Here is a 24,269-nt window from a genome sequence, read left to right as displayed (position 1 = left end):
GTGCCAAGTCCATAGGAGGTCAAGGTCTTATGCAGAGCCTATAATAAAAATATATATATAATAATTTATGAAACTAATTTTATTTGTGTGATGAGTGCATCTTAAAAACACACACACCCCTTTGGAAGTCCTGAACTGAAGAAAAGAAAAAAAAAAAAAAAAAGAACAACGGCAATTTTCTCCGAGAGATAAATCAAACCCTAACGTGACCCTAACCCAAATCCTACAATTGTAACATATAAACACAGCCTCAAAAACCTTAAGGTTCACCAGCAGGTTGTCATTTACAAGTATCATATCTTGGCCTAAAGACACAGTAGCATGTCTCAGCATCAGATCAGGGATGAAGACATACAAAGTCAGTCACTATGTGTAGCTACCTTTGTGCTTTGGAATTGAGCACTATGAATAGGATGGGTGAGGGGTGGGGGCATCTGAAGTGTACATCGATCTATAAAACGTACATCTGCTCCACAACTTTACATAACAATTTTCTCTTTCTATTTTCTGGAGCTGGAGAAACCATTATACCCTTGTTTACACCACACGATCACCACACTGGGAGACCAGTGCTAAATCTGTCTCCTGGGTTCCTCGCCTTCAGGTCAAATGGCCAACAGAACAAAGTGTCTCAAAAGGACAATCCCCCCAAAAAGAAAAGCCTGAACATTACCTCATTGGAATGCTGTTGTTGCTATGTGGACAAAGGGATCCATATACAAAGTTTATGGATGTTTCTGAGAACTACATATTGAGTCCATTTACAGTGAAATTATCCAATAAGTATTTCCAATGGCAGATGCCAGTTCTTTATTACATTTATTTAGTTCTGCTGATGCAATTTCTGTTTTTCACAAAAAACAAATAATGGGTGCAGTTGCCTAATGGCTAAATAGTCATATATTTGTTTTATGTACAGTTAAGGGTAGCATTTTGTCATTCAAATTAATTAAAGGAACCGTTTTCAATTTGTTGAGTTAGACATGAAAGCTCCATTACATTTCTTCTTTCAGGGTAAAATCTACTTTAATGCTAGGCATCACCTAAAACCTCTCAGTATATACTGATAAAGCTGTACTCTGTTTTCTGTCCTGTGAGACAACGGCTTTTGCATCTCATTGTCACGAAATGTCTCTCTGAAGCAGTGCCACATAGCCAACTCTTGTTTACACAAAGCAGGAAGAAGTCTACTGAAGGGATCGTGGCTAATCCATCTACTTTTTTGTTCTAGTACTCTTTGTCCCAACTACCGGTTTGTGGGGTGGTGAGCAGACGGCCGATGCCTGGCCTGCATTTGCTGTACAACAACAGACACCACCTGGTAGCCATCACCAGCTAAAGCCATCAGACCGCTTGATGCTCTGCCAGGGCATGAAGTGTGCCACTTTGCTGGAGCGGGAAGATGCCCTGGTGAATACTGTCTCCTTTATTATGGAAAATATGGAACAGTTTATTTTTGTTCTTATACGTGGATAGATTTAACGGAGTTGAAGATCATTATTCTGGTTGTCATTTTGAAATTAAAATTCATGGTAAATTGTTTGCCTTAGATACCTTAATTTAGAGTAATGGCCATCTATGTAGAAATGCCATATAAAGCATGTCATTTGTATGCATTTCTACTTTCAAACGGGTATTAATTAATCCAAAATTTAGATAAATAATTTAAGGAAATTATTTCTTACATTAAAAAATTTGTTTTATTCTACTTTCGATTAAACCAGAATATTCTGACAATGAATCAAATTGAGCCCACTGTTACTGGAAAGAACAATAAGCTTCTTTTTTCTCTCCGTCTCTCTTTCGGCTTTTTCATTACTTGGAGTCGCCACAGCAAGTCAGTTACGTGACTTGCATGATCGATTAGGCCAGTGTTTTGCCCTTCCTGTCGCAACCCTCACCAAGATAGAAAAAAGAAAAGAAAGTTTATTTTTAGCGTTGATTTTTTTTTTTTTTTCTTCTGAACCAAGGACACAATGATTCTAGCAATACTGAATGCAGACGTCCCAAAAAATAATTCCTTTAAAATAAACTGAGCCAATATGTCATTTTGTACAATTTAAACTGAGGATCTTCTGTGCTGACACGGCAGACAGGTGGAATAGGTTACTGTTAATGAAGATTATGTAATTTTAAGTTTTGAGATACAAGCTCTGGAATCCACTGGCTCCTGCTTTCACCTCCTGCCTTTCCTGTAATTTAACCCGTGAGTACTCTGCTGACAGCTTGGCCCCAATGGTTACTTTTTGATTACAAAATATTTTTCCAGCACATTTACGGACACAAAAGCAGTCTGTGAGCATAATCTGACCCAAAACACTCTATTTAGTCAGCTTGTACTTATCAAATATGGATGACTGCTACAATTAGCACAGCAGGGTGACCAACTTGACTTAAAGGGCAAAGGAAAAAATCTTTTCAATGAAACACATGGGCTTCCCGAGGAAGTCATATAAAGAAGGGGGCTTTGGTTAAAGCCGACTGAATACCTCTAATGTTAAAAGGAGCCATGCGTTCTTCACACTGAGCCTGGTGAGAGATGGTTAGAGGGTAAATTGTGTTTTAAGAAGCCGTTTCAAAGGGAAAAACAGTGTGCTGCTAAACGTATAAAACAGCATCCAGCTGGACTTTTGTGTACTACACTGAATGACAGAGTCCAGGACCAAAGGAAAGTGATGCCGCTGGGATGCATTGCTGGAGAGTGAGCTATGACTCACAGAGCAGTTAGGGCAATGAGAGAATCCAGGAAGGCAAATTACCCAGATTTTTCCAAAAGACACTGACGCACATCAATGACTTGAGGTGAAGAGTTGCGGGGAGGTCAACAGACACTAAAAACTATCAAACATCACGTAAATGAATTTTGAAACACCTGACAATTGTTGAAATACTATTTGTGATGGGGCGACAATGAAAAGCATAAAAATAGAGCAAACCCTGAAATGTTTTCCAACAACAACAAAGAAAAAACTGTAAACTTTCTGCTGCCTCTATGTTGGCAGAAAAGCCGGAAATGTGTGCTACAGTAACTCATAATGTAACTACACTATATTTAAAATATTGTAGCAAAGATTCTATCCAGAACCAATTAACTTTAAATAGTTTCTCTGTGGCAGATATCATCTAAAATATGAACATAAACAATATAATTAATATTGTGCCAATCCATTACTTTGTGCTAAGTTTTTGCAGATTGACTTGATTGATGATGATGATGATGATGATTATTCATTATCAGAAATCAGAAATTATTTTATTGCTATGTATGTGTAAAAATAATAGGAATTTGACAAGGAATTTGTTTCTATTTTGTATGAGGGAAAAACAAAAGAAATAAAAAAGAAAAAAGAAAAAAAATATATAAATATATAAATATGTATACAAATGTACATTGAAATTAGAAATATTTGTAGTGGAATATAGTACAATGTATTATTATTTAGACAAATCAGGTAAACTGAGAGCAAACTGTCTAATCAGACTATAGAATTTCTTGGTAATTAAAACATCTCAACAAACCACAAATGAAAGCAGCCCATTATCTTTCAGTTATGTTTGTACAAATGTCTTATTATTCCCATATGCATCTGACAAATCAAAGAAATACAGGAAACTAAAAGCACATGTCAACATTCAACAACAACTGAAAAGCCCATGCAAGGAATAGAGAGGAAATTGCAAAGCAGTGACTGGTTGTAAAAACTGGCCAGCAACATTGAGTGGGCAAAATGTCTGGGAAATAGAACAGCCATACACATCCAAATATTTTTGTTTCAACACAATGATACATCAAAGAACACTGATTTGTAATTATGTAATGTTTTGGAATGAAAGAAAGGAATACTCTTTGTTTGTGATTGATGACACTGACCAAACTGATCTTAACTGTTTCCTTATACACATGACCAATTGAGAAAAAGTGAAGGAGACTTGCCAAACATTTGGCAGAAGGGACACATGTAGCCTGAGGTTTTGTGAAAAAGAAGGCCTCATTGATGACATTTGCTTATTAAATAAGCTGGTAAACAAGGTTAAAGGTGTCAAGTGTTATTTTGGTGACAAATTTGTCATTTTCCTTTCAACCCTTTTTGCCACGTTGTTGCCAGCTTTGGGGTCTCATATAGTTGTTTTAAAAAGTCAATATATCCATGCTGCTGCACTGCACAGTTGTTGGTTGTGTGAGTATTTTTCACACACACACAGACACACACACAGACACACACACACACACAGACACATAGACATTCCTTTTCATTTGAATTAAACTTTTGAAGGGTAGCATAAATACGGAGTAAAGTTCAGATGCTACCACATGAGTCATATTGCAAATAGTGTTTAAAGCGGTACTTTGGTGTGATGTTTGTAAAGTTGGAATTGCTATGACTAAGTGTAGTCAAAGCAAAAAATGTGGAGCACATCAGCCATGCGCAAGATGCACACAGAGGAACATTGTTCTACGGCACTGTAAGTGACCTTCAACCTTAGAGTGTCCTTAGAAAGTACATTTTTGAACAGTTTATTGAATGTAACAAATGCCACCATGCCTCAGTTAGAACTTTTACGCCCAATTGCCCCAGGTTCCTGTATTTATGGACTACTTTGGCTTCATCATTGCAGTCACATTATTCTGTTCTGTTCTGTACATACCAAAGTATTTGCCATGCGCAATTCTCACTCTCAACCGAGTAACATTATACCACTTTAACATGTGTGACAACAGAGTACAAAAACCTTTACGTGTGTGGACTCTACATTCAGACCCTCTTAATGTAAACTTTGTTTTGGTTCAATTTTATCTTCAAGGTTTCTCTATGCTCTATTGTGCTGTCAGTGTTCTCCCAAAATGTGAAGCAGAAACACTGAAGGGAAACATACCTGCTTAAACATCTGCCAAAAAGGAGCATCAATGGCACATTTAACCCATAATTAAGAGTACTTAGTGACTTCAAACAGTTCGTGGCATGTAAAGACCAAATGTACTTAAGAAATGGTTTGCCTCACAGAGGAAGATCTGTTATTAAAAGGGGAATTGTGAACAGAGGCACGGAAATGAGACACAAATGCCAGGAAAGTAAAAATATCTTTAAGTGTATTTCTGTATAACTGAAGGTCTAAGATGAAAGCAATTAAAGCATTTTGTGATTCCAGTAAAACATACTGCAAGAGAAACAAGTTCAGACAGTAGTCTTTATTTTGTTTCCACAGTTCCTCATGTTGCTCTTCCAGGCAAAGACGAAAAAAGAACAACAAAAAAACAAGACTGCCCAGAAACCTTTATCATTAAACCATGGAAGGAGAAACGTGGGGGAAAACGTCTCTGGAACTAGTGAAAGTAAAATTACAGGAGAGGTAGAGGAGGGGGCAAAGGGAGGAGGAGAGATGGGAAAGGTCCCCCACCCAGAAGGTTTGAGAGGGTCAGCATGGTGACTGGTGTGTACCGGGAGAGAGGGGGAGGACCTACATGCAATATATTTAAGATGCTCAGTCAGAGGAGGGCTTCACTGAAGAATCAGGACAGAGCCCGTGTTAGCCATTGGTCAACAGAGAGCTCCAACTCAAGTGGTCAGCCAAAGATTGTGTTCATGTAATATTTTTAGCCAAGATATTCAACAGGGACTAACTACTTTTATATACCAACAGCAAACAAAAGCGAACAAAAAAAAAGAAAAACCAAAAAAAACAAACAATAATGGCAAAACTAAACTTGCGTGTAGTGATTCTGGGGTTCACACTACTCCTGTTAGCAGAGACATGGGCCCAGAATCCTAAGAAGAGACTGGCACCTGCAAAGCCTCCAAAGGCTCAGTGCTGTGACGAGGTGCGCTCTCTCAAGGTTCAGGTAGCCAATCTGACCAGTCTCCTCGAGGAGGTGACCCGCAAGCAGGAGACAGACTTGATGAATGTTGTGAGGCAAATAATGGACCTGGACAAGCAGAACCGGCAACAGGAAGCACGGGTCACAGAGGCAGAGAGCAAATACTCTGAGATCAACAACCGTGTGGAGATCATGCAGCTACAAACCCTTCAGTCTGCTACTCAGACTTCATCAGGTGAGCATTAACACTTTATCACAATGATTAATAGACTATGAATTGATTCCATAATGTATCAAGTTTGTTCAACTGAATTTATCTGCCTGCAATTTAAATTAACAAAAGAGTCCTGGTGACCTTCTCTTTACCTTCTCTCACCTGTAGAGCTGCTGCGGTTAGATTCATGAGCATTAAAATCATTTCTATACATGGACACAGATTTTACACTTTACTTAACTTTAAATTTAAGTTTAGTTAAGCAATCTTTTCAAGCTTTCTCAATTTAGTATTGAAGTGATTTTGTAAAGGTTCTTTTATTTAGAACTGATACACCCAACTACAAGCTGAGAGAAGTCTTGCTTCACTAGAATTCCAACACCTACATTTTACAAAAGTCAAATATTTTTCACAGACAAAGCTACCTATTTAAGATATAAAAGCTATAATCAGCATATCCAATTATTTCTGGGTCTCAAGAGAACTAAGGTGAACTATGGTGAATTGGCTGAGAGGTAGATTAGAGTGGGCATACTTATTTTACCTGCCCAGCAACAGTCAAAAGCAATAATTGAATAATTGAAGCTCTGGCAGCGGATGGGCAGGGCTGTCAATAAAAGGTTTCATCAAAGCCATATCATCTCTGCCATTCTACTCAACTTTAATGCACCACTAATCAGCACTGACTGCTGCAGAGAGGTAATACAGGCATGACGTAGTTTATTATTTCACTACTGCAACTGTGTAATCTAACAGGGCCACATTCATGTCACTGGCAGAAGGAACAGAGAACCTTTTCAAAGTTTGAATAAACTGGAGACGGGAGAACAGAAGAGGAACGGGTGCAGAGATTAGAAGTGGATGATTTCCAACTTTTTTTTATTTATTTTTTTTTTTTTGTGCCTTGGGCTTATTGCTCCACAGTAATCTCATAGCATTATTAATGGAATAGCCATAGCATAACAGGATAAAAGTAGGGAAATGGCAAAAAATCTGAGCAATGCTCACGCGGTTTTGATCTAATTTGCTGTTGAGGCAGGAGAGGGAAAAATCATTTTTTTCAGCTGCCCAATCACTCAAAAATCAGAAAAGCTGTTAGAATTTATGACACTCAGGTTATGAGAGCAGCTCTTAAAACTGCATATGGTTTTAGCATAACTTGTGTTCTCTTTTCCAGATGCTATATATGACTGTGCCTCACTCTATAGCAAGAACTACAAGATCTCTGGCGAGTACAAACTGCCTAAAGATGAATTTCTTGGTACACCTGAGCTGAGCGTAAGTTCCACTTGAATTGTATGTACACTGGGTCCTCTTGGTGTACTTCTAGGTAGAATATGATTAACTCTCCCTGCACTGTATTAAATGATGGTAAATGCTTTCAGGTCTTCTGTGATATGGATACAAATGGAGGTGGTTGGACTGTTATCCAAAGGCGCAAGGTTGGCCTGATATCATTCAACCGTGACTGGAAGCAGTACAAAAGTGGATTTGGATCCATCCGTGGGGACTTCTGGCTGGGCAATGACAACATCTTCCGCCTCACAAGGCAGCCCAGTGTGCTCAGGATTGAGATGGAGGTAACAGTATTCATGTAGGCTTGGTCTGAAACTCTAAAGAGCAAGAATAAGTAAGCCATGAGTAAACTATTCCATAGCCAAAGCACTGCCGAAATTTATTTCTATGGGTAATCTTGCTATGAAACATAGCAAAAATATTCATAACTCAAGCTGACTTTTAGAGTTGTTAGGCCGCCCATGAGAGTTAATATTCTCAGGTTCTACAACTGTCCCTCTAATAAGTATATTCATTTTCCTATGCAGGACTGGGAGGGAGAGACACGGTACGCTGAATATGGCTTTTTTACTGTGAGTAATGAGCTCAACAGCTACAAGCTCCTCCTCGCCAACTACAGTGGGAATGCTGGCAACTCCCTGCGCTATCACAACAACACCAACTTCAGCACCAACAACAAGGACAATGACAAATGTGTGGATGATTGTGCGTCTCTACGCAAAGGTAAATAAATAGACCAAACCAAGTGACAATCCCTGTAGTAATTTACAGGCAATAATAGAAATAGGAATTTCCTGCCAACTAAGAATAAATCTAATTATTTCCCCATTGCCTCCTTCCAGGTGGATACTGGTACAACTGCTGTACTGACTCAAACTTGAATGGTGTTTTTTACCGCTACGGTCAGCACACAAAGAATGCAGATGGGATCACTTGGTATGGCTGGCATGGGCCCACCTACTCTCTCAAGAAAGTGGAGATGAAGGTCCGACCTGTCAGTTACCAGCCATAAGTGCTTGATTTGTGTGTCCTGGATTCAAAAGCATGAATGCTAAAAGATTTCACTAATACCTGTTCAACCAAGGAATGAAAAGAATGAAAAGATTTTTTTGAAAAGGTCAGGTTCAGATTCAGTCAGATGAATGTTTCACGTTTCTGCCGTGCTTGATTGTAAATTGTAGTTCATTCTCTGTATTTATCATTAAAATATTTAATTTTTCCAAAGCTTTGATAGATGCTCTTTACCACTGTCCCTTATGGGTAACTACATTTTGATTCAGATAAAACAAGTTAAAACAAGCGGGAATCACTTTAGACTGGTCTGGTTTAGGCTGAATATCAATAAGGATTGGTAAATAGAAGGTAAAATAGAGGATTTCTGTGAGTTACAGAATTGGACCAAGCGCAAAAGGTATTTCCTATGATTTATGCAGTATTTCATTGTAAAACTTTAACCATTGATGATGGCAATTTGTATAATGTGTACAGGTCTGTAATTATGTTATTTTATGTGATAGAAAATAAACATATTTTTGAAAAGAAATAGTATGAATTCATGTGTCTAATTGCTCATTATTATTATTATTATTAGCTCCCTTGGCTGTACAACAAAGTTGTGAGAAACTCAATGAGAATCTTAAAGAAAGTGGATGTCCTGCATCCATTCATTTCCAATAAAGGCTACAAATTTGCCACGAGGCACTGACCTCTGACTCTCGGGTTGTCTCTTTACAGCCTGGCCAAAGCTCCCTGGAACGCTAAACCAAATTCAGAAATGAGGACCACACACACAGACTCCATTCTGCAACCAAGTTGAATGCCTCCAGGTTTACTACTTTGAAACAATAGCGCCATTTTGCTTTGAACCAACAGAATTCCTGAGAGCATTCAAATACCTATGACAGGGAGTGTTGCCTTTACGGGCTCAGTTGTAGGCGTAGACGGACATATTTGCCTTTTACAAATATGACGAGTTAGTCAGAGAGACTCAAGAGAAATGGAAAAAGGACGTAAATGCTATCTACAACCCTACTGCTGACATAAACTTTATGTAACCACAGAGACAGTACTCATAAGCAAAACATCTCCCTTAGGAAACATAACAAACATTACTTAACGATGGGTTTTTTTGTTTTTCTTTTAGGAATATTGAGCTTTAGGGCAATATTGCATGAACCTCAAGTAACTCAAAAAGTTCCTAATTGGCTCTCAATGAAAAGTTCCTTTTGGTAGATTGCATGGTTTAAATGATTTTGGGACAATTTTGGGGATTTATTGGGATTTTGGGAAAAAGAATGATAAAGAATATGACATATGCTCACAGTTGCTACAGACTACAGGAAAAAAAGAGTAAGCAACAATATAAACGTGGGGTGGTGAAAATGCTGTTTTACGGACAGGCTGGTTCAAACTTCTATGGTGCCCCATCTTCAGGCTCTCAAGACTATTCTCTGAAGATGAACTACTTCAGATGGTGGACAGATTTGATGTGTTCCTGCTGTTAGTCGGCTCCTCTCCGGCACATTAAGAAGCAAACTGAAACCTGACATTCATCTGATCTTTGATAGCTGGACCTCTTCTACACTTCTGAATTAGTCTCTGCTCTCTCATAGACTATTTCATCTGCTTTATTGTGACTTCTGGAAACTTATTCAGTGACACTTGTATTATTGTCAGGGGTTCACATTTAGCAACTAACGTTTAGCTCATTGGCGCCAAGTGTGCTACTGATGGTGATTACATGACGTGCAGATACAGCCTGTTGTGTTCTGCTCTTTTTGCACAGCTTAAATTAAATGAACTGCAAAACCACATAGCCGTTGTTGAAACAAATACAATTGCAATATATATTGATATTGAATTATTGTCCAGCTTCATTGTAATTACTTCTTCTTCAACATATAAACCTATGTCTATAAATACCAAATAGAATACATTATATTTTATGAGGTGTTCCCACCTGTTATTTTTCCCATGCCTGGGAAAACCACACTTCTGATGCCGTCATAACAAGTCTAACATCTTAACCACAAAGTACCACTACGGGGAATGTTGGAGTGCATTACATTAAATACATTTTTCTGCTTTTATGTCCACCCCACTAAATAATACACAAATTCCATTCAAGCAGTTCAGTGGAAAAAATAAAACGATTCCACACGAACATAATATGAAATTTTGCAAAACATTCCTCTATAAACCTTAAAATGCCAAAGTTTATTTAAATACTATTTCCAACCATTGTGAGAATCTGTCTATATGTTTACCATGACCACATGATCTAGATGCTACATTGTCCAGTTACCCTTTACTGGTGATGCTACTATCAAATTCCAAGTTACACAGTGTTCATCTTTTGTTGGGACTTGAGTGAACACAAACACCATGACTAATCAGGTACTAAGATATCAGTGATGATACTTCCTTTTCAACAAATTTTTTAGAAGATATGAACACCTTTTTTTTTTTTTTTCTAATATAGCCACAACTCAGCAGAGCCAGGTATACATTGTGCTTTTTTTCCACAACGTCTAGATCTTTTATGGGAAATCCTAGAGAGGTGAGAACCAGATGGGGATATTGAAAACACCAGAGTGTGGGCTCCCATCATTCATCATCATCAAGGCTCCTGAGAAATTGAAAACAGGCCCCTGAGAAACACAAGCCCAGACACTCTTAGATGAAAAGGAGGCAAGCTTCCAATTAAATGCCTGGAAAACAGATTTCTCCGTGCCATGCCAAAAACACAGAAATCACGAAGAATGAGAATAGGGCATGGAAAAGATGACAGAAGATATCAAAGGGTTATGTGACATGAGGATTTGCATAAGATCATTTCCTTGTGTATTTTTGAGATTAAGAATTAAAACTGAAAAGGTAATTTAATATTTGTCTAAAGCATTTACCTTCAATGTGATTAATTAGAGAGCTACCTGTCAAACCAACTTTTTATGAGGATGAATATGCAGCATTGGGAAGAAAAAAAAAAAAGAAGCAATTATTTACCTCTCGATGGCACCGAATTATGCCATGACCTCAGAGTTTGAGAGATTATTTGTGGTCCATTTACACAATTGAACGATAAGTTAGGTGAACCACTGAGATCTTGCCAAATTATGTGACAAAAGCGTTCAAACAAAAGAGCTCAATGATTCACAGTCTGCAAAGACTCTGCTGACTTGTCTTTCAAATAAAGCTTTCTGTTTCTGTGGTTTTGAAAACCTCCTACCTGATAAGAGACTCCAGGATGAGAGGAGAAGGACCTTTCTGAAACTCCAGCTCTTTGTAATGCAGAGCTTTGGCATAGGCACGACACTTCGCAGCCCTCTCGCCAAGCAGCACAATACCATTATCGTCTCTCAGAGGCAAAGGGCCCTGGAAAGGGAAATAGGATTGTCAAAAGCATCCATACTAAAACAAGTATCGATACTAAATTCCCATTCCACCCCGAATAAGCTGATAAGCCTGTGTATACAGCACTACAAAATGGTGGTGACAAAATCAAGTAGCACGTCAAACTTGAAGCATCTAAAGCGCCGACTCCATGGTCTTTACGAGGAATAACAAGTAAAGCCCATTTCAAAACCATGTATCTATTAAATCATTATTCGCCATTAGTTCTAGCTAGAAGTCTTTAGCCAAAAGCTAAAGGCCAACATAAGTGATAAAACAACGTTATTAGACATGCCCTTCTATAACGTTAATAGATAACTTCATTTTAAAGTCTGCATTCATATTTTAGCCTCCTGACATCACTAAAATTAAAGAACCAAAGTTTTTTTTTCCAAAACTGAATCAACAGTTATCCTCCATCTGCGACTGGTACAATCAACAGACCCTCTTCTGCTAATGCTTCACACGAACACTTTAACATAAACTACAGCTCTGCTTTTGCAGAAAGAGGACTAAAGTAGCATTTAAGTGTTTCTATTAATGCACCTTAACAATTCATTGCTCTCCACTGGTTCAGAGTAGGACAAGATGTGTTTCTCCTGCAGCCTCACATCAGGGGTTCTCTGCAATAAGCCATTATCACTATGACCCAACAATGACGCTCTCTGTCCTGAACATAACAATATCACCACTTATTACCACAACATATGTGGTCAACCAGTAAAGAAGAGAAAAATGCTAACTTTAAAGGCTTTCTCTGTGTCTCTCAACACCTGTTCTCTTACATTACTGTTTTGATTTTTATCAAATTGATAGTCTCAAGAACATTTTCTGATCATCTGCTAATTATCTTTTGCAACATTTGATGTATTCTAGTTTGGGTAAACTTCAAATACGGCTTTCATTTTAACAATGCCTTTGTATTCAAGTGCACTGAGAACCACAGACTGTCGCCATTGCAGTTGCTTATGCCGCAGTGCAGATATTCCCACTGTACCAAATGAAGACATTGATGGCAACGCTTGCCAAATTTCTGCTGTCCTTGAATCGATTAAATTACTGATTAACTGTGTAGATTCTGTTCATAAACTTCACTTTACTTGCAGATATATATATTTGAAACACTAAATACTCCTTGTTTTTAATACACAACTTAGTGAGAAGGCGCATTGATGACAATGGCATATTAACCAAGATACCATAAAAACATCTAAGGTTTGAGGCCTCCTCGTAGGTTTGCTGGAAACACATTTAAATAGTCCAATTTCAAATTTCATCAAAAGAGTTGATATACTGCCCATTTTGTTCATAGAAGGGGTTAGACAGCTTTTATAAACAGCAAAAAAAGTTTAAGTCATGGCAGATTTTTCGGTTGTCTGAGTAACATCCCAATAACCTTTGTAGATTCAAAGATGAGGAAGGTTAAAATACAATTTAAGATAGGGGCCTGTAAGGTCTTGGCCTAATAAATATACCATGTGCAAACTATTGACTGCTAACCTTGTCACTGTGTTCCATGAACTCTGCCAGGTTGAGTAGAGTTTGCGTGACCTCAGCAATGTCCTGCGAAGTGAGAGCTAATTCAATGCTGCGAATAAGCTCATCCTGCTGGTCCTCACTCAGCTCGGACCAACAGGACAGGAAGGCCGCATTGAACAGATCCCTGCGGGCAAAACAAACAGAATATCCACATTTAAAGGAAGAGCCATATTACGTGTGAACTCATTATCGAATTTGGATTTCTGTTAGAAGCAAGAAATGCATCAGTAGTGAGATAATTATATAGCTTGTAAAAAGTATGAATTTACAACCAAACACAAAGTCGTTTTATTACATTTTTGTACTAACAATCTGCTTCACATTTGCATTTTCATCGTCACATCTGGAAAGATGCAGCTCTGACAACAAGTGTTGAATTGCCAGTCACTGAGCGGCTCTGCACTGACCAGCACCACATCAACAAATCTGTTTCACTGCTTTGATTAACGGGTAGCAGTTAAAATCCTTCAAATTCTGTTATGTCTCTTTCCCTTTTATATTTCAAATTTTATTTTAATTGTATAAAATCTTTGCAAACTACATCCAATAACCCATAAACACAAGGTGAAAATGTGTTCAATAAATTGTTGCTTATTTGAAAAAGTGAAAATTGTCCATCACAAAAGCAATTCAGATCCTAAACTCAATACTTTGCTGAATTCTCCTATGGCAGCAATGCCCCCTTCATTCTTACAAGAACATGAATATCCTCTTGATCTCAGAGAGATCGAATGGAAAAAAAATCTTCTAACTCCCATTTTGAGGTAACAGATGCTGTTTGAATTCAGTTTGTGATTTCGATTGTTTCAGTCAAAGACTGTAAGAGACCTCCTGTTGTGCTGAAAGTTGAAGGTCAGCCTGTTGCAGATCTCATGTATCCTCAGATGAGCAGGTTTTTAAGGGCCTCTCTGTATTTTGTTTCGTTTATCTTTCCCTCAATTCCAACATGTCTCTTTTTCCCGGCCACTGAGAAGCAGGTCATAGCACCATGTGGATAACTGTAAGGCGATGAGCAGTGCCTGGTTATCGCCAGATAGACTTTCATTTTTTGCGTCATCAGCCCATATAATCTTTCTCATTCACTCAGAGTATTTTTAAAGGCTGCTTGGCAATCTTGGGGTCTCAACCAGTAGGTTAGAATTGGTGGCTCCAGAAGAGTGGTTCCTTAAACACCTGTTGCCTTAAGCTTATTGAGACCACCGAAAGCTTTAGATATGATTTTGTACCTTTGTACCATGAATTATTGTGTAGTCCCACAGTGCCATAATATTTATTTCCAGCTACTTTAGTAAATGACAGATTTCAGTTTAGATTTTTTAATAAATTTGTAACTTCCTAAAAATGTGTCTTCATCTGTGCAAAAATTGAAATATAATTAATCTACTGCAGCCACTGTATGTGAATATTTTTTTCTTCTCTGGTCTATCTTGAATGTGGAGAATTAAACACATAAGACAAAAAGAAAAAAATAATAGGAAAAAGTGCACTCAGAAAGCACTGCAAAAGAAAGTTGTACCTGGCGAGAGGAATGTAAGTCTGAGCCAGTGACCAGCATGATCGCAAGGCCGGAGAAGACGACTCTTTGAGCAAGACGACACTCAGCCGCCTCAGCCACTCCAGCCAGTCGTCTTTGGACACCTTCCTGGCAGCACCCCAAGCCTGCAAAGAAACTGAAGTCATTCATTTCAGAAGTCAATGGGAACTACGTGGGAGCAGCAAAGTGTCTCTAGACTTTTTGAATCTCACAGATGATGTGTGTGTGGGATAATGTGGCTGAGTTGAACCCATAAAAATTTTCGTACTGTTCATCAGGTGCAGCAAAGTATGGCTCAAAAATGGCTCTGCATTCATTGTGTTCCACTGCTCATTGGTTTCAGTTTTTCCTTTATTTTGACAGTTTCCTAGTCTGAATGTCATTACCAAAAGTAAACAATGGGCTTGTACACACGACTGAAGATCCTAAGCGTTCCCAGTATGATTCAGTAATGCTATTAAGAGTGAAATTATCTCTCCTGACCTTCTGAAGGGCTGTAGTGCTGACATGAAGTTTCTTCATAGGCCCCGCCTCCACTGGCCCACTGACCAGAGCATCTTGGTTACCACGAAGCTGCCGATGTAGGAAAATAAGTGGATCCTCTTCCTCCTCTGCTAGAGTATAGCCCTATCATGATGACAAACACACACAGACCACACACAGTCTTGTTGAGTTGTGTATCAAAACATGCCTTGTGAATGTATTAATGCATTTCCTCCCTGGGGATGACTGTCGATATACACACCAGGCTAATGTCTTGCTTATGGTGGACTGCAAACAGAACAATTGCTGTTTATTTATCATAACTGAATTTATTGCTTAACAATGTGCAGTCAAGATTGAGTCAAAGATTAATAAACAAATACTCATGAATTCAGAAGACATGTTGGAAATGTACAAAATATTGAAGAGGACAGACCTTGACAATGCGGCATATGAGTATGTCATAACGCTGGTGGTTGATCCTGTGTTTCAGCATCACTTTGTTCACCATGGGGATGAAGATCTGGTACTGGAATTAGGAAGGAAGGGAGGCAGAATAAATAAAAGACTGTATGTGGGCTTTTTGTGGTTTAATCTTGCTACCTCTTTCTCCCTCATCATGAGCCAAATTACTAGGTATACTGCACTTGTATCTGACCACCATGAGCCTTAGATCAAAGGCTTCCCTCTGTGTATTTGTTGCCAGACGTGGTTGCACGTGGACCCGTGGCTGATGAGGTTAGGGTTGAAAACCATAGGATACTTTGGGGATAAGGGAGGGGAATGCTCAGGAAGAAAGGAAAAGGTAAATGTGACCTCATCCACTCTCGTAAACACTACCCCCCACCATCAAATGGCCAATGACATCAACAGTCTGGGAGGAAGTAATAAAAACTGGGGGAAGGGGGTTACCGAAATGCTAGTCTTGTGAAGCCAGCAGTAGGGAGGCTGGAAGTAGTCTACTGAATAATAGCTACATCTAAAATGAGGCCCAGCGACAGCTATACTTACTTTTTTGCCCAACTGGAACACAAGCGAGGACAGGGTGTCCATAGAGGTGGAGCGCAGCTCGGGCGTGCTGTCAAGTGTCCGAACAATCGGGTGGATAATGCGTGAAGCATAGTCTGTGAAGTCCAGGGACTCTGTCAGCCGGTCAAGTGTTTCCAAGGCAACCCTGAGCCACACAGTGGAAAAACAGATGAGAAGCAGAAAATGCTCAGTTTCACTTATATTAGTAAGACACGAAGACAAAGAGGCATGTACAAGGCTGAAAGACATTTAAAAATCCATATGTGAAAGCTTGAATTAAGTACATGAGCGCACGGACGCCCATGTGTGGTACTGACTTGCGTGCCTGCAGGGGCACATCAGGGGCATCAAACAACTTGACAATAGGGGGCAGCAGCAAGTGGAGGTAGTCATCTAGGTTGGCACCAAACAGTTGGATGGCATTAAGCAGCTGCGAAATAAAGCAAAGAAAATCTCAGTCCCTCATACCAGAACACTTGACAAGAACAGGACATTTTCTGAGCAAAATGGCTTCCTTGAGGAATCCTCAAAGAAAAGCTGGATAGTGTTTTATTTTAGCATAGTTGGCTTGATTGCTAACTATTGAGGAAATTCTTGCATTACTATGAATGAATCCATTTCTAACCAAATAAATGACTTGAAACCATGGTGTGGGCATCCATTTCAAACTGAGCTCTCATGGCATGCTCTCAATAAGATTGTTTTAAGGCGCACTTTGTAGGTAATGTAACTAGCATAAGACTCATGGGAGTACTTGCCAAGTTTTATTTTTTTATGTATCAACAACTCATACATCTTCTTGCTTCAATTTCAAATGGGGTCGTGACATGAAAAACATTTTACCTAGTTGTCCTCTGTACAGAGTGACTTTTCATCGTTGATACAAATAGGGTGAAAGAAACCATTATTTTGTGTGTATACATACGCATGTATACATATACATATACATATACACATATATACACACACACACACACACACTAAATGTGACTCTGGCACAGATGATATAAAGCTGTCCTGGTGCAACTGTATTAAATTTCAGTGCTGTTTCCATCTAGCCAGCCAGCTATCCTCAACACATCTTAAAGAAAAACCTATCTGTGTGGTTGTTTTTTGGAAGGTTTTTGTCAATAGGTCTGATGTTCAAGCCATTTTATGCTGAGCATGTGTGGACAGCATAAGTGGATACATGGTGGTCTTAAACAGATGGCGTACGTCGCAGCCAACAAACCCAGCCCAGGCCTCATCACACAACATGACTGCTTCTGCTCTTTCCCCACACCTCCAGCCCCACATCTAAATTGCATACGGCTAGACAGCAGGAAGCCGAGGTGGAGGTGTACGAGTCTGTGTGCTGTGGGGGATCAGTGGGCAGAAAAAACTCCATCAAATGATGAAAGTATGTTTTTCTTTTCTTCTGCTTTGGACTAGAAAGTAACCTGATTCCCAGGTCCCCCATTTCATGAACCCCATCCTATATTAAGATTACACTGCAGAACCAGTTATAGAGTATCCACACTTGGCAGCTGGGTTATCTAACAATGCAGACCCTTGGGTAAATCTGCTCCAAAGGAGAGAGCCTTAGATTACTATGCTCCTTATGATTCTACATTTGTGGTCTTTACACAGACCATGATTTAGGGTTTGAAGGAAAACCTGACAACCACTGGCAGGAGCTGTTGAAACAGGAGCGTGTGTTAGTTACAGGTCCATTCTGGCTTTAAACTGCTGTATTACAAGTGAAACGCCTTAGTCCTGAATAGTCTTGATGGATATTGTAGGAAACCACAAATAGAAAACAGTGCCATAATAAGTCAAGTGTGGGCCGAGCTCCCGTGCTTCCTGAAGGAGTGTGGAGTGATGGGAATACTTCTTAAACACTCACTCTTCTTGGCAGTGGTAGTGAGTTATATCCTCAAATAACAACTCAAATCTGACATATGATCCCATTAGTGCAGTTTCTCCACCAGTCTTATGTCACATTTTCTCCATTTATCGGTACAGCTGTCAAATGTTAAAGTGAGCAGAGTGGTAACTCTGACTTGGAATCTGTTATGAAACACATTGCCTGGGCTTAAGTTGTAATGTCACATGCATATTATTGCTTGATTGCTATTAATAATTATCAGCTAAAGTTCAACTCTGTTCTTTTAGACCTACCAATATTTCTGTGGACTATATTGTTCAATATTTTCTTAACAACTCAACAACTGCAGAAACCAACTACAAGCACATATTAATGTGTAAATAAAGTTTACTCTTTTCTATTTATATATATCCTAAAGTGAAAATTGAATTTCATTTGTAATTACATTTTGTTTAGTTGGTGCAACTAAAAGCAGACCAACAAAAATATATAATATATAGAAACATAATAAATGTTGGCTGGAGCCCAGAAGCCTTGGTTTATTGTTGTAGAAATAACATGCTTAAGCATACCTAGTATAGCAGTCCAAAAATACAACATTTTACTGCTTCTAAGTCATTGTTTTAATCCTGTACTACTCACTACGCCACAATGTCTGCATCTTTGAGGCCCAACATGTGCAAAGTGTATTAGAAATTGCTCTGTTTATTATGTTATATATCCCTGTTAGCAGTCACCATCATTCCATTCTTTACTGGTTTAATCGGTGAATAGCTGGAGGGTTGTTATCACAAACGGCTAATTAGTGAAACTAAATTACGTCATGTGTAAGAGTGTATCATGCCTCCTCTCATCTACCTGCACCTCATACAGGGACACACTCATTAAAACTTAAAATCTGCAGTATTTCTTGTGGTCAAACTGAACATTATTATATCAACTCATTTACTTTCTCACTGTGAACCAATCAGGGATTTTCTTTTACCCTTTCATTCAAGTTCATTCTCAGGACTCAAAACTCTTCTGCAACCTGTTGTGTGCTCATGTGTGCCTGGGACAAACTTAAAAAGGCCTTGACTCTTTCTATGCAATATTGGGCTGCTGGCACTATTTTGACTTCGGTAAAAAAAACAAGTTTCCATTCTTGTTTGTAAGATATACAAATGGGTAGGCTATAGAGTTACGGCTATAATTAATCATATTCAGACAGGAATGAGTAGTCAAATTATATAGCGACAATACTTTGGAAATGACTACATTGTGAATGCATTAATAAAAGTTCACACTCTCTGATGGTGAGTCTTTATAGGCACCAAGCCACAGTGAGCTGTTTTGCCTCTTTTTCTTTCAAGTATCTTCAAATGACTCAGTTTAATAATTTAGTTTCTGCTGCTGATCTGCACTCCACTTAGTAAGCATTCTTGTCAGCATGAACCTTTTTCCAAGCAATATTTTATTTACCTGTTGTGTCTCCACTTAGAGCCAAAGAGCGCTGGGTTTGAGATGTTCCAGCTCCGTGACCACAATTGTCTCTGTAACCCCTCAATGGTTGTGCATTTGTTTTTATTTTTCAGTTATTTTTGTGTTTATATTTCTTTCTTTTTCCCTGATTTATTGCTTAAGTTTTCCTACTGCAATAACTCAATTTAAACTCAGTTCACTGAAATGCATTATTATTTGTAACTTCATATGCATGTTAATTCTCTGATTATGTAAATATGATATACATTCTAAAACTTTTATTTTTCTATTCTATACTTGTATTATACAAATTCAAATAGCCTATTTTATTTCTAAACAAACATTTGGGACAATATAAAAAATAATAAAGGTTCTTGATTAGTTGTTTTATTTTGTCTAACAAAGGGCTTGGAAATCACTGTGAGAGGGCAGCTGAACCCTTCAAGAGCTTCAACTAAAAGCTGTTCAAAGTTCATCGAATCATACCAGTGCTAAATAAGCCTAGTGTGAGTAATTTCAAACCCAAATCCAAAACACTTTTTTTGTCCCCAAGGCACACTTTGTAAGGTAAAGTTCCAATATTGTTTTCTGAACAACTTCACTCACCTTGATGGTAACACTGCGCCCAGTGCTGTTGTCATGCATGAAGACACGCAGCATGTGTGGGATAAGCTGAGGCAGATAAAGCTTGAATTCTCCACCTAGTGCCACCACAATCTGTTCGATCAGAAGGATGATGGTGTTCTGCATGGGGTTGTTTGGTGTCCAGTACTCCTACAGCACAGAAGAAAGTTATCTATTTATTGATTAAACCAACATCATATGGAGTAGTTCTTCTAATACTGATCAACATTGAACCTCTGTGGTGGCTTTGCCTTACTCAAAAGTGGATTACAATACCATAAACAGGTTATCCACCCTCTACAATCTTGCTGAACAGCAATTGAATTATATTTTCATGTCAGTCTATGCAGAGAATTACAAATCACCCTTTCTCAACGTGGAGCCTGATCTAAAGATGTAATGACTTGATGCTAAGCTAATAGAAAGATTGGCCCATCTGTGTAACCCAATTTCTGTATATAAACCCTTACCATTTGTTAAAGAGAAAATCAAAAGTACTTAGCTTAAAGCACTACCTCATCGCTCTTGCCCTGATATAGAGCCTTGAGTTTCTGCTGGTGTTACGAATTAGGTCAAAATATGTTTTCATCAATGAGGTGGCTGTGACAGAGACGTTTGGACAGATTTCCCTTTGGAAGTACAGAGAGTTACCGTGCCAGAGGCAGAGAGAGAAAGAGAGCAGTATAAGCCTAGATAGTGAGGAATGGAGACAATTTCCTGTCAACTGGGACTGACATCACGTCTGTGTGGCTCATGACACCGTTTTTGAAAATTTAGGCATGGCTAGTGTGTACATTGGCGATAATAGCAGTTGGAGTTAAGATGGAGGACTGGAAGTCACGCAATATGTCAATCAGTCAATGGGCCTCAGCTGTGAGATCTGGCGAAGGTGTTTTGTCAGTGACCAGAGGTCCCAAGCAGCCCCCAACTTCCTGCTTTCCCTGCCTGTGGCAGCTGACTCGAGTGCAAGTGAGTGTACATCCTGAATAGCTATTCCAGCCCTCTCATCTGGATACGGGAACTGAGCTGGAACAAAACTGAATAGATCCTTTGTTTCACTTGCCATTTATTAACTCAGAGGGACTTGAGGCGCATTGGTCCAGCTCTTTCTATTTACTTTTCTTCAGGAGGACTTACGGCCATTGCAAAAGTGACAGTAAGCTGTGTTATTTCAATACTGACACAGGGACAGAAAATATAACAGTATGTATCTTGCTATATCTCAGTGTGATGAACAAGTTTATTTGTCCAAGTGCAGGGACTATAGCTTCAGCAGCATTTTCACATTATGTGATAAGACTGAATTCCAGAGTTATCACTGTTTTTTTTTTTTGTTTTGTTTTTTCAAGATATGGTTTTCTCTTTTTCACTGTCACAAAGAATCTTAGTGTTGACACTAAATTATAACATCACACATGATGTGTGTTTCTGTGTGAAATTAAGACTTTCATCCAGGATCTTGATCAAATTACTCCTAATGAGGAAAGTAGACAGCACAACTGTGTGCAATTACAAGTCTGCAGCTGTTTGCCGGAGTCACGAGAATGTAAGAGGGTGAGGACTCTCAGTGTTAAGGGATGGGGTGAGGTTGTTGAAACAGTTACTCACTCTGATGAGGGTGAAGATGTCATCCATGTAGGGGCGGATATGGATCTTCACAAAGCACACGACCATTCCCATCTGCTGGAACAGGAACTTGACGACAAGAGGACAGACAGCAAGGAGCGTAAGAGAGCTGCTTTTTGAATATTTATATATAAAACATAAATCAACAGAGAGACTTTTCCCCTCTTATTCTGCAGTGCAAGCTACCTCTCGGATACTGGCGTCACAGACCCGGATGACATTAAGGAAAGTGGGCATGACCTGGGGAAGGAACTGGACACACTTGAGGCCAAGAGATTTAAAGATGAAGGTGACAGCCTGGACCACCATAGTATGGTGGTTAGAAAGTGAGGGGTCTCTCAGGATGCGCATCAAAGTAACAATTGCCACAGCAGGGTAGAACTCATCCAGGGGCAGGTTGCCCATGTTAACTAGCATCTCGCTGGTGCTGTAGTCCGCTGGAAGAGAGGGAGAGAGGGATAGAACAAACAGGTTCACTTTGGCTTTTGCTCTTAACAGCACCTACAATGTCTCTAACTCTTGATGAATAAATTATTTCATGGTATGAATAAACCAATGAAAAGGCCACTGGTACTTCCAATTAAGTTCTCTCTGCTTTGTTCTCTGAGGGATCCTTCATGGGGGTGGCACAAGAGCTCAAGTGCTTCAAAGTAAGACAACAGAGCTCATCCCATTTCACTCTGTTGTTCAAATATATGGTGTCAAAACCTAAATGAACCCTTTGAAATTAGGCCTTTCAAGTGTAAATTTTTCAAACATGGTCAGCTCTCTATTTTAGTTACAATAACAAACTATTTACCGCAAATATTCAAAGTGTTTAAAAAAAACAACAACAAAAAAAACAAAAAAACAGACAAACCTCTCGGCTAATTATTTGAAAAAATGTGAATAAAATCTAACTTGAGAAGTTAAAGTGAGCCATTGGCATTTAGAGTTCTCTACTTGCACAACAGAACCCGCCCTCCCCTCCTTGCCATGACCGCCTCCTCTCCATATTAAATTAAAAAAAAAAAAAAAAAGGCTTCTGACTATGGCTATAATTTTGACAACAACAATAGGCTGTTAAAAAAAAAAAAATAAATAAATGTTGGCATGTCAGTTCTGGCACCAAACCCCATTATAGCTCTAACCAACAAATCAAATCAGAATATTATTTTTCCTTATTTTAAGAAAATGGCACTTTCATTGTAGTCATTGATGACTCTTCTCTGTATGTTAGGTCTTATTTAATTCCCAAGAACAATGCTGGAAAAATAACTTAAGTTTGTCAGTGTAAACATTGCAGTGCAGGATCATTATCAAATGAGGTAGATATGCAGCACAAAATCTAAATGAATTTTGAACTGCTTATATTTTTAAAGAGATACCCTTTTATGTAGTTTTTACTTATTTATTGCTAGTATAGCACAGATTTCAAATATGACTGGGTGATTCGGGGAAATATCTTGTTTAGATTTTTCTGACAGATATTTTAATTTAATTAATAAGATAGATGCTAGGGATCATTTTGTGCTTTTCCAAGTGCTAGTGGAGATTTTCTGTATTTCCTCATGACGTGGCTCCCAGTTATTACTCTGTCAAACATATCTCTGAGTAATAAAGTTGACAAGTCCACAGCACGTCTCAGACATGAGGAGAATTTTCGCAAGAGTAAGTTGATCTGCTTTTCTGAGACATGGCTCCATGTGGACAGCTAGACATCTGGTTTGGTGACTATTCAGTCATAAGGGCAGACTATGATAAAAGGATAACTCACAAATCCATCAGTTGAGGACTGTTAGTTCTATTAGACACTACATGGGCCACATGTTAGTATCTTTCAGACCACTTTATCTTGATAAAATCACCTGTTGGTGACCCCACTCAAATGAGATTCTTCAGGCTGAGCAACATGGGGGTTTTGTGTTTGTGTTTTTTTGTTTTTTTTTCCAGACAGATGCACAGGTATAACATTTCTACAAACACTACTCAAAGACTGTGTGAAATCATGGATGTGGGGTATCTGATTGGTCAATTTGGAAAAAGTGTGTAAGAACGGCTTTTCTAACTGCCAGATAATCCATGTCTGAAGTCCAAAATGTCGATAAAATTATGATTTGTGCACAGCCCTAATAATGAAACAGTTCGACAAAGACATTCAATGGTCCCCATATTGTTGTATCCTAGATTTCTTTGAGTTAGACATACAGACAGAGCACATCACCATTATTCTGCAAATACTTGCAAACTTACAAACTTTGGTACAGAAATTAGTGTTTCAGCTATATGCATTTCAGAGCAGCGGTCCACCACTTAAAATGAATCCCACCACCCCTTGAATCATTTTTTTTTTGTTGTTCATGCTAATGCATCAGAACATCTGTGCCCCTGCACAGCATACCAGAGAGTG

At 38.7% G+C, this 24,269-nt stretch overlaps 2 protein-coding genes across 2 annotated transcripts in view; one reads left to right on the top strand and one right to left on the bottom strand.

The window, feature by feature from the left end:
- Nucleotides 1-24,269, bottom strand: part of mtor (mechanistic target of rapamycin kinase) — a 76,447-nt gene that overhangs the window by 37,153 nt on the left and 15,025 nt on the right. Inside the window, exons 19-28 of the mRNA XM_029505757.1 lie at nucleotides 22,067-22,317; nucleotides 21,863-21,949; nucleotides 20,237-20,404; nucleotides 16,620-16,732; nucleotides 16,285-16,447; nucleotides 15,710-15,802; nucleotides 15,274-15,417; nucleotides 14,773-14,915; nucleotides 13,218-13,380; nucleotides 11,554-11,699 (exon numbers count right to left, since the gene is read on the bottom strand). Of these exons, the coding sequence (XP_029361617.1) occupies nucleotides 11,554-11,699; nucleotides 13,218-13,380; nucleotides 14,773-14,915; nucleotides 15,274-15,417; nucleotides 15,710-15,802; nucleotides 16,285-16,447; nucleotides 16,620-16,732; nucleotides 20,237-20,404; nucleotides 21,863-21,949; nucleotides 22,067-22,317 (1,471 nt within the window). The remainder of the gene's footprint in view (nucleotides 1-11,553; nucleotides 11,700-13,217; nucleotides 13,381-14,772; nucleotides 14,916-15,273; nucleotides 15,418-15,709; nucleotides 15,803-16,284; nucleotides 16,448-16,619; nucleotides 16,733-20,236; nucleotides 20,405-21,862; nucleotides 21,950-22,066; nucleotides 22,318-24,269) is intronic.
- angptl7 (angiopoietin-like 7) lies at nucleotides 5,502-8,877 on the top strand. Its single transcript, XM_029505759.1, has 5 exons — nucleotides 5,502-6,050; nucleotides 7,207-7,307; nucleotides 7,415-7,609; nucleotides 7,853-8,048; nucleotides 8,168-8,877. Exons 1-5 carry the CDS (start codon nucleotides 5,690-5,692, stop codon nucleotides 8,335-8,337), a joined length of 1,023 nt encoding a protein of 340 aa, XP_029361619.1. The 5' UTR covers nucleotides 5,502-5,689; the 3' UTR covers nucleotides 8,338-8,877.

This window comes from Echeneis naucrates, chromosome 7, assembly GCF_900963305.1.
Source record: "Echeneis naucrates chromosome 7, fEcheNa1.1, whole genome shotgun sequence".
Lineage (NCBI taxonomy): Eukaryota > Metazoa > Chordata > Actinopteri > Carangiformes > Echeneidae > Echeneis > Echeneis naucrates.
Note: the sequence above shows the minus strand (reverse complement) of the source record. Positions and strands in the feature narration are given on the sequence as shown.